Below are 9,842 nucleotides of genomic sequence, written 5' to 3'. Positions count from 1 at the left end.
AGGCCGGGCCCGGGTTGCCTCGGGGGTCCGGCGGGGCCTGACTGGTGTTTCCTTGGCCTCCACCCCGCGCAGGGACGCGTCCGAACGAAGACGGTGAAGAAGGCCGCCCGGGTGATCATCGAGAAGTACTACACCCGCCTGGGGAACGACTTCCACACCAACAAGCGCGTGTGCGAGGAGATCGCCATCATCCCCAGCAAGAAGCTGCGCAACAAGATCGCGGGGTGAGGGGGCGTGGGGACGCGGGACACGGGTGGGAGCTCCTGGTGGTACCTGCATTCGAAAGTGATCGCGGTCTCGCCCGTGGCCCGGTCATCGATAGTGCAGGCAGAGGAACGCCGAAAGCTTTCCCGTGTTTGGGGGGGGGTCCGTCCCCCCCTTCCCGAACCCCGATGCTCTCGGACATCCCTGACCTTCTCCGGAGGCGGTGGGACGGCACCGGCGGGGTGGTTGCCGGTGGAGGCTCCATCTCCTCAGCCTTGGCGTGATTTTGGGAGGGCGAGGGCGAAGAAGGGAGATGTGGGGAAGTCCTGAACGGTGCTCTGTCCCCCGCAGGTATGTCACCCACCTGATGAAGCGTATTCAGAGGGGACCCGTCCGAGGTATCTCCATCAAACTGCAGGAGGAGGAGAGGGAGAGGAGGGACAACTACGTCCCTGAGGTGAGGCTCTGGCTGCGCTCGAGTGCCTGCTTTGGCCTCTGTCCCGTCCTGCCTCGAGGTGTCTTCTCCATTGGTGGCCCCAAATTTCTCTAAAAGAAAACCTCAGCCAGGAGGACCAGAGGAGGGGTTGGGTCAGGGAGGGCTGAGGCAAATTGTGGCCTTGTATCGGGGCACTCTCTCCGAAACTGCCGCCTGGGGTGGGAAGGGCAGCTGACTTGTTGCAGTTCAACTGTGCTGCTGGTCAGCAGATCAATTTTCCTAACTTAAAACGATATAAAAAATAACGCGATGGGATGCAGGAGGATTTTTCAGAGCGGTTTAAAACTTGCTGCGTGGCAGATGTCGCTGAAGAGAGGGAATTGGTGAAACCTGCTCTCTTCTTAAACCTGCATTCACAGGGAGTCGAGGTCTCACCCGTGACCCGGTTGTTGGTAGTGCAGGGAGAGGAGCTCTGAAAGCGTTTCCCGGGTTCAGTGGGTTCAATCCTGTCGCTCCCAAACCCTGCAGCCTTCAGACAGGACGCGTCTCGCCCCACTTCCAGATCTCCCTGATCGGCTTCTGGTAGAGCTGCTGGTTTCTGTGCTGCACAAAAACACTCGGTTCTGTTACCTCAGTTCTCCCAAATCATCGACGCTGGGGTTTGGTTACATGGAAGGTTGTTTTAGTGGTGATCTGGGAGGAACAGGTACGATGGTAGGATGTCACGGGAGCCCCGGCGGTGTGGTAAGGTGAGCTGGTGCTGTGCTGTCCCCCCACTTGGAGATCTGCCTCGGGGGTACCCTCCCTGCTTTGCGGCCTTGGTTTCATAGCCCAGGGTGAGGTGACATGGCTCTGCAAGAGCCCAGGGCTCAGTTCGGCTCCTTCACTCCTGACAGCTAGAAATGACATGTGAAACACTGGCAGCTTCATGCAGGTCCTCTCACAGATGCTTCGACACCCCAGATTTTAGGTGTCAGCACATGCTGACCTGCACAGCTGGTGTCGGAAGCTTGGAGCAACCAGGATGAGGTGGCTCTGGTAGGAGAGGTCACCCCTGGAGGGACCCCAACCAGGGAAGAAGCATCCGTGCTGTTGCTGTTGATGCAGCGTTAGCAGAACCTGTGGTTTTTATGGTTTCTTACAAAAATACCAGTGTGATGTAGCGTCTTAGGGAAGGAAGCATGTGAAGATCAAGGCTGGGGTCCGGAGAGGCTTGGAGGAGGTTGCTCTGGGATTAAAGAGTGGGAGATCTCCGGTCCTTGGGGCGGGAGAGCCCAGGCGGTCAGTTGGCATTGCTGTCTGGCACCACAGTGGTCGGGCTCCGGCCTTAGGGACTCAGGTCGCAGGACAAGCGTGAGTGTTGTTGGTGACCACTGGGACCAGTGCAGTTGTGGAGCCGTCCCCAATTCCTCTCTGCAGCCTTGGCGTTGGAGCTGGTTAGGCCTTGGGTTTCCAAAGACTTGCCATAAAACGGGCTCTTCTCCCTGTGCGGGGGCCTCTCTACTGCCAGGCGGCTTCTCACAGTGTTCTGGCAGGAGAGCTGGACACCACCGAGGTCCTCCTGGCTGATTCTGTTGCTGGAGCCCTTCCCCACGATGGGCATCAGGATCTTGTTTGTCGTGGGATGGGACTGGAGTGGGTGTGTCAGGACAGCCCGGTGGCAGCAGGGACGTGGCTGCAGGTCCTCGTGAAACTGTGTCTTTCTCTCCTCCATCCCCAGGTCTCTGCCCTTGACCAGGAGATCATTGAAGTGGACCCAGACACCAAGGAAATGCTGAAGCTCCTGGTGAGTGGTCCCAGCTGTCCCCCCACCCCAGGTAACCCTACCAGGCTGGTGGCGTGTCCCCAGCAGCACTCCCACTGCCCTGAGGGGCTTGATGGTGTCGGCTGAAGGCTTCAGCGCTCTGGGCACGTGGCGGGGGTCCGTACTGCACTTGGGAGGGGAGAGGCATGGTGGCTTTGCCCAGGACCCCGCTAGCAGGGTGGGTGTGCTCCTTGCCCTCCCCTCCTCCTGCAGCACCCTAGGGTGCTGACCCAAGAGCCTGCTTGTTGGGTGGAGGTGAATGTGGGTTCGGCCATAAAAAGACCAGATTCCCCTCACCGATGAGCTGATCTCTTGAGCGGGATGGTCATCTCTCCTTTCTGGAGATGTGAATCCACTCTCCATGTTACCAGAGCATGTTCGTGCTTCCCTCTCCTCCCGGGAGGAATCTGCCGGGCGTGGATGGCAGGTAGGGCGTTGTGACCGATCCCAATCATGTGCTGTTTTCCAGGACTTTGGCAGCCTGTCCAACCTGCAGGTGACACAGCCCACGGTGGGGATGAACTTCAAAACGCCCCGAGGAGCGCTCTGAGTCGGTCGCTGTATGTCACTTTTCCAATAAACGTGAGGAAACCATCTCGGCCTGCCTGGTCTTTGGAAGCCTGTGTCCCCAGGGATGAGGAGGGAGGGATGGTTCCTTGGGGTGCCGCATCCCAAATGCAGGTGTCCGAGGCTTCAGAGGGTGACAAGGACTCGACACCTTCACGTTTGCCGTCATCTTTTTGGGTTCTTTCCTGGCTGTTCGGGGTGTGAGGTGCAAAGCTGTTTTACAGGCTCTCTGACTCTGAGGGCGGTGGGAGAGGATGACCATGGTGGCTCCTCAGAGTTTGCTGGAGCTCCGCGCCCTCGGCGCCTCCCGGGTTTGCCTGTGCCTCCTCCGAGCAGACAACTTGGGGGTCATGCTGTGCCAGAATAAAAGTTGCTTTTTGTAACCAAGTTGATCACTTGTAAGTGCTTAAATGAAAGGAAAAAGTCTTGGCACTGGTTTCCTTTGTGTGAGGGGAGTGAAATGGGCTGAGCAGAGCACTGTGTCTGGCAGTGGAAGCTCCCCTGTGGAGATGGACCCTGGTGAGGCTTGTGCCATCCTTCCCCGAGCAAGACGCTCCATCCAACAATTTCCCCATGGTCCGACAGGCATGGAAGTGTTCTGGGGTTCACCCCCCGAAACTCCTGTCCACCTACACAGAGGCTCTGCTTAGAGGCAGAGGAGACCTACAGGTCTCTGTCTTGGCCGTTGGCATCATCTGGGGCCATGATTTGCAGGCAGGGTGCCCGGGCCCCCCGGCCGGGCAAGGGTCCCTGGGTTTTCCCTCCCTGTCTTGCGTGACCCGCTCCAGCATGACACAGGTTTTGCTGAGGGGAAGTCTGGGGCCCTGCGCTCAAAACCTCTGCAAACCTGCGGAGCATCCCGTGTGTCTGGGATCCCAGGCCAGCCCCTGCCTGTCTTGCCAGCCCCTGCCTGTCTTGCCAGCCCTGTCACAGCACTGGGTCCCACTGGTGAGCGTGTTCCACAGGTGGATGCAGCCGGAGCATGGGGTGACTTCTCCCTGCAAGGAGACATCAGTGTGTGCCTCCGAGGAAAACTGCTTGCAGCCACACCTTAAAACCCCCGGTACAAATAAAAAGACAAAGGATTTGTGTTTTGGGGAGAAATGTCTATATTTTGCTGTGAAATTTGTTTTAAATAGTTATTTAAAGAAGGAAACGTTTACAGTAAATGTAGCCAGGTATTTAAATATACACTGAATGCGCTGAGCTGCAGTCAGGATAAGCCACGCAGGGATAATTTATAAATGCCCTGCGGAGATTTAACTCAGAATTTGCAGCTCGATACCACCAATCTCTTCACTATTTAAGTAAAACATGGGGAGAACACAGACTGACAGGTGAAATAACCATCAGTCTGCAGAACAGAGCAAGCAAGGAGGCATTCCAGCATCTCAGCTATGGGACTGAATTTCCAAACACGACCGATCGCTCTCTGGCAGCTCTTAAGTTTTTGATGCAAACGGCCACCTCTTACTTAAATTTTCTCTTCGTTTTAGTCTTCACATCAGAGTAAATGTTAACTTCGTTCTGAATCCAATACACCGCGTAGCCTGAGGTGCCAGGAATGAAATCACAGAGCTCTCCGACATATTTCTTCATGTCGCAAGCAGAGGTGTAACCTACGAAGGGAAAGCACGGGTCTGACTGGGGGAGCTGCCCCCTTCTCCAATAAAACAAGGACAACGGAAAACGCAGAGTGATTCCAGTCATGCCCTCAGCATTTCTGCAGCTGTAAGGACTGGGAGGAAGCGAGGAGCATGGGGTGGGCCAGGGGGAGGGGGGCTGCTTCATCCACAATCGTTTTCAGGCGTATTTTCCGCTCCTTAAAAATCTACTGATGCCGAATGTTACCTGTCACCATGTTATTCATCGGGTATTCCTGGAGGGCATGGTATGGAAATTCTCCCTTGGCCGGTGCTCTGGAGCCTGTTTCTTCTTCACTGCTGTATTGGGGGAAAAAAATCTGTGCATTATTTCCTATGCATTGGGGATCTCTTGAAATCCGGGGGGGGGGCCCAAATCCTACCACCAAGGGCAGGAAAATACCTTTTGGCCAGGTCTAGCACATCCTCCTCTGCTTCTTCCTCACAGCCTTTTCTCACTGCCTCCGGTTCATCTGTCAGTTTTTCATTGGGCTGCGAGTATCAACACAGAGCTGAGTTAAAATTGTGTCCTGGGTACCCCGCAAAACACCAGAGAGGTGGTCCAAGAGAGTGGTATTTTTAGGACTTGTGATTTCAAGCGTAATTCAGAATACAATTTTAAATCTAATCACATTTTCACTTCAAAAGTACTGAGAAGTTGGTTTGAGAAGAGAGCCGGCAGTGTCTCGGAGATACACAGGGAAGGAAAATGCCACATTGAAGGGCCGAGCTCAGACCTTGGCGATCGGTATCCCCGGAAGGATGTGCTGGGGACACCTGACATCTGTCTGGGTGAGGGAGAAAATCCCCCCTGCGTGTCCCGAGTTCAATCCGGTGCTGTCCCCCTGGGATGTCACACTGGGAGGGGACACACACAGCGCAGCAAGCACAGGAAGATTTGATCCCGTATTTGGGCTGAGGGTCTGGGATAAAAACCAGGCTCCCTGAAGTTCATACAACCGGTATTTTTTTAAGCTACACCTCCTGTAGTATAAATTTCTCATCTTACCTGTTCCGCAAGTGAATCATCTGCCTGCTCCCAAATAAAACTACCAATTTTCCTTCTGATTTCTGCCATGAACAAAAAAATAAATGACTGTGAAGGCATCAAATAATGACACTGTGCGGCAGTTACTGCCTGTGCAAGCCCCTGCCTCTCATGGGTGCCAGCAAAGGCACTCGAGAGCCCTGGCAGAAGCTCACTGCATGGTGCTGCTTGCTAATGCAATATAATGGCTCGATGTCCAAGCAGAGACCAGTGAAGTTCCTCGCATCCATACTGGGACCAGTATTATTTAACATCTGGAGAAGATAAGGTTCCCGAGAGACTTTATAGCACCCTTCCAGTACTTAAAGGGGGCCTCCAGGAACGATGGGGAAGGACTCTTTATGAGGGAGTGTAGTGATAGGACAAGGGGTAACGGTTTTAAACTGAAAAAGGGTAGATTTAGATTAGATGTAAGGAAGAAATTCTTTACTGTGAGGGTGATGAGGCACTGGAACAGGTTGCCCAGAGAGGTTGTGGATGCCCCATCCCTGGAAGTGTTCAACGCCAGGTTGGACGGGGTGTTGAGCAACCTGGTCTAGTGGAAGGTGTCCCTGCCCATAGCCGGGGAGTTGGAACTAGATGAGCTTTAAGGTCCCTTCCAACCCAAACCATTCTATGATTCTATGATAATAGATGGAGAATATAATAGATGGAGCATCCTCTGCCTCCACGGAGGAAGAATTGCTCCCAGCAGAAGGAAATGCCCTCTGCCTAGAGCAGAAGTAACTGGAGGTTCTGGTTTGCACCCCTAAAAGGCTGCGCTCATGGGAGAGATCCCCAAGGGAGCAAAACCCTGATGTTTTTTTTTTTTCTCCTGACCTTCTTGCAGGCAAGCAGGTGGCAGGACAAAGTGGCCCAGAACCACAGACAGCTTCGCTCCCACGTCGGTGCTCGCCCATGCAGAGAGGTAACGGGAGTGAAAGACTGCAGCTCTGCCCTCCAAGTAATCGAGGCTCTCATGTATTCTGCAAGAGAAAAAGGCAGCTGGTTTCCAAAGGTTAACCTGAAAAAAAAATCAAAACAAAAAGTTTAGAGGGATATTGTCATTAAAACTACCTGCTCTGATATTTTTGCCAAAAGCACCTAATTTTCTGTAATTTTCTAACTATGAGATTCCACCAGCAACATCCCGTTATGGTCCCAGCTGCCAGCACCACCTGAGGAAGGACATCAGGGACCAGGTAAACTCATATTTTTAAGGACTAAATGGCACTGCCTCCACACTCTGCTCTCGAGATGAGACTAGTTCTTCAGGGAGGGGGAAAATGTGATTTTTATTTATTTATTCTTAACCTCACTGGTCCCTGCTCAGGCTCACGGTGCGGTCCCCAAACAGCAGCGGCACTACAGCTAAGCAAGAAAGGGTGGGTGGAGGGTGCTCAAGCACTCATCATCCTCCCTAGAGGGGAATTAAATAGTTTGCCAGGTTTAAGGGTATGGATAATGATTAAATTTTTCCCAAGAATTAATCTGAATATATACACTGAATATATATATATATGTATATATTATATATATATATAATTACATGTATTTCCCCCTGGGGGAACAACCCAATCTGGCAGGATGCTGTGGTGGAAGAAAGGTCATTACTCTTGGGTTTCTCGGGATTCCCCTCCCACAGCTGGAGCAGGTGGCTGCAGGATTACAAAAACCTAAGCCAGTTTTAAGCAATTGTGTTAAAAGAAGCTGCTTAGTCCAGCCTAGGAAAGCCTGCTGCAGAGCATTGCAAGAAAGCATTGCAGTTCCTTTGCATATAAATATATTAACATGATACTGAATATATATAAATATTCACTAGCGGGAGGAAGACCCTGAATAGCCTTCGCTCATATTTGTTCTTGAGCTCTCTGATTTTTTATACTAAGCAAGCAGAAGGAAAATAGCAATTCAGCCCTTTTCCAGCCATTTTTACGGCCACGCTTGCTTTCAGCATTAACTTGCTCTGGCTTTTTAGCACCTGTTTCCTTCCTTGGGATGACGTTGCCTCTATTTTAGACCCTAAGTTTTCCACTAGATCAAATGTAGAAAGAAAACCAGCACAATTATTTTAATTTACGTCAGAGTTAAGCCATGTAGATGGTTTTTGCAGCCGTCTTCTGTTTTGTCTAGCTACGGTTTAGCGTGGGTGTGAGTTTTCAGACCCTGCTAAGCACTAAAACCCCAGCAGACCTCTACCGGGCACTTCAAAAATACCACCCTGACTTTTAAAGGATGTCGGCATCCATTAAATACTTTGCATTAAATACATTAAACCCGTTATCTACGCCTTTATTGATCTTTCACTCTCTACAGACATCATGTGGAGGGAGGGGGCTCAACTTGAGCGTGAAACAGGGCTGCAGGCAACTCCCAAGCAAGGAGAGTGCTGCCAACAGGGGGGGTGACACATAGAAGAGACAGCTGGGGGACACAGCACAGCCCACCTGCGGGTGTCCGGGTGGGCAGCGTCGCTGCTGAAGAGGTAGTCAGCGTCCCGCCAGTGGGTGACCACCCCGCCACCGGCCACTGCGGAAGGAAGAGGGGGGGTGAGGAGGAAGACGGACACCCCAATGGGTGCCCACCTCAGGGTGGGCCGGGATGGGGAGAGCTGCCCAGGCTGGTTGTGGGGCTGCAGGGCCAGGCCCCAAAGTGGGAGCTGTAATGGGCCTCCCATGTCTCTGGGTCTCCCATCGCCCCATTGAGGACTCTTCTGGACTTTTCGTAAGCGTGGGGGGCACCGTGGCCTGCCCTGGAACTCAGGGGCACCTGCCAAACCCATGCTCTGCCCCACTGCCATGGGGGGGCTCAGCTCTGTGCTGCCCCACTGAGGGGTGACAGGGCCGTGCCACCATTGCTCTGCCCACTGAGGGGTGACAGGGCCGTGCCACCATTGCTCTGCCCCACTGAGGGCCGACAGGACTGTGCCACCATTGCCCTGCCCCACTGAGGGCTGACGGGGCTGCGCTGCCATTGCTCTGTCCCACTGAGGGGTGACAGGGCCATGCCCCCACTGCCCTGCCCCACTGAGGGGTGACAGGGCTGTGCCCCCACTGCTCTGCCCCACTGAGGGCCGACAGGACTGTGCCACCATTGCCCTGCCCCACTGAGGGCTGACGGGGCCGTACCCCCGCAGCTGAACCCCACCGAGGGCCTATGCCAGCTCCGTGCCCCTGTGGCTCATCCCCGGGACGCCGTCCGCACCCCCTCACCCCACAGCTCCCGCGGGCCCGGGCTGACACTCTGCGAAAACCAGGCGCGGCGGCCCCGGAACATGGCGGCGGGAGGAGGGGCCCTGTGGGGCGGGAGGAGCGGGAAGGAGCGGGGAGGGTGGGCAGCGGCGGCGGGAAAACCCTGAGGGGAAGCTGGGGGCGGTGGGCGCTGAGGAGCGGGGCAGTGCCCCGAGAGGCGGCGGTTGTTTCCAGGGCTGGCCCCGAGTCGTTCAGGCACCGGCAAGTGAAGCCGCCCAGGTCTCAAATCAGCCCCGGTGAGGGCTCCAGGCCCCCGCGGCCACCTCCCTGTGCCTGGCTGGGTTTGGCCGAGCGCTCCAAAATGGCTGCGGGTGACCCACACCTACGCGCTGCTGGGCCAGGAGTGGGGCTGTATCGGCTGCCCCGGGATTTCAACACTGGTGTGCGGGGCATGTTGATGCTAAACCTCCTCTGGAAACCCTCCACGGCTCTGACCAACTTGTGTCACCCCTGGAAAGGGGACAGGACGAGCTGAGGGCATGGAAGCGACAGCATCTGTTGGCTGACTTGCTCAGGAGAAGGCAGCGGCAGAGCTGAGCAGTGTCCAACGGCCTCGGTCCTCTCCACTCCTGCCGTCACCTTGCACCATTTTCTGAATCTCTTCCAGCTTCTGCAGAAAGGTGAGGCAAAAGCCTTCACACTGTGGCTTCCTTCACTGCCCGGTCCCAACACCTTCTCTCTGTCCCATGGTGGGGAACGAGCTCCCCTGGAGATGCTCTTGATGTGCGGAAAACAGATAATTAAAGAGAATTAAAGATAATTAAACTCAAACTTACAATTACAACTCCAACATATAAATTCAAGTTCCAAATCACCAGTGAGTCACACTTCGTTCATCTCCGGCCGTACCCCTTATGGAGTTACGAAACTGCGGATCAGAACTCCACACACGCTCTGCAGCTGAGCTGTG

At 54.4% G+C, this 9,842-nt stretch overlaps 2 protein-coding genes across 2 annotated transcripts in view; one reads left to right on the top strand and one right to left on the bottom strand.

Moving 5' to 3' along the window:
- RPS17 (ribosomal protein S17) overlaps positions 1 to 3,038 on the top strand; it is a 3,661-nt gene extending 623 nt beyond the window's left edge. The window contains exons 3-6 of the mRNA XM_010572232.1: positions 3 to 224; positions 556 to 661; positions 2,361 to 2,426; positions 2,914 to 3,038. Coding sequence (XP_010570534.1) covers positions 3 to 224; positions 556 to 661; positions 2,361 to 2,426; positions 2,914 to 2,994 — 475 coding nt within the window. The 3' untranslated portion in view covers positions 2,995 to 3,038. The remainder of the gene's footprint in view (positions 1 to 2; positions 225 to 555; positions 662 to 2,360; positions 2,427 to 2,913) is intronic.
- A 1,443-nt stretch (positions 3,039 to 4,481) lies between these two features.
- LOC104834675 (chromosome unknown open reading frame, human C15orf43) lies at positions 4,482 to 8,957 on the bottom strand. The gene is made up of 7 exons (XM_010572231.1): positions 8,894 to 8,957; positions 8,129 to 8,210; positions 6,522 to 6,667; positions 5,664 to 5,725; positions 5,058 to 5,146; positions 4,863 to 4,951; positions 4,482 to 4,630 (listed from the first exon to the last, which is right to left on the bottom strand). The coding sequence occupies exons 1-7, from the start codon at positions 8,955 to 8,957 to the stop codon at positions 4,482 to 4,484; spliced, it is 681 nt and encodes a 226-aa protein (XP_010570533.1).
- Between the last annotated feature and the right edge of the window lie 885 nt (positions 8,958 to 9,842).

This window comes from Haliaeetus leucocephalus, unplaced genomic scaffold (assembly GCF_000737465.1).
Source record: "Haliaeetus leucocephalus isolate CR32 unplaced genomic scaffold, Haliaeetus_leucocephalus-4.0 Scaffold339, whole genome shotgun sequence".
In the NCBI taxonomy this organism is placed as follows: domain Eukaryota; kingdom Metazoa; phylum Chordata; class Aves; order Accipitriformes; family Accipitridae; genus Haliaeetus; species Haliaeetus leucocephalus.
The sequence above is the reverse complement of the archived record's forward strand: the minus strand, read 5'-3'. Positions and strand labels throughout refer to the sequence as shown.

Bases quoted from the DNA above. Each gene is read 5' to 3' on its own strand.
- LOC104834675 (XM_010572231.1), bottom strand. From the start codon at position 8,957: ATGTTCCGGGGCCGCCGCGCCTGGTTTTCGCAGAGTGTCAGCCCGGGC. The intron at 5,726-6,521 runs GTCAGGAGAAAA...TGTTCATGGCAG, and splicing joins ACCTGCTTGCCTGCAAGAAG to AAATCAGAAGGAAAATTGGT. The intron at 4,631-4,862 runs GTAACATTCGGC...TTCCCTTCGTAG, and splicing joins GATGAATAACATGGTGACAG to GTTACACCTCTGCTTGCGAC.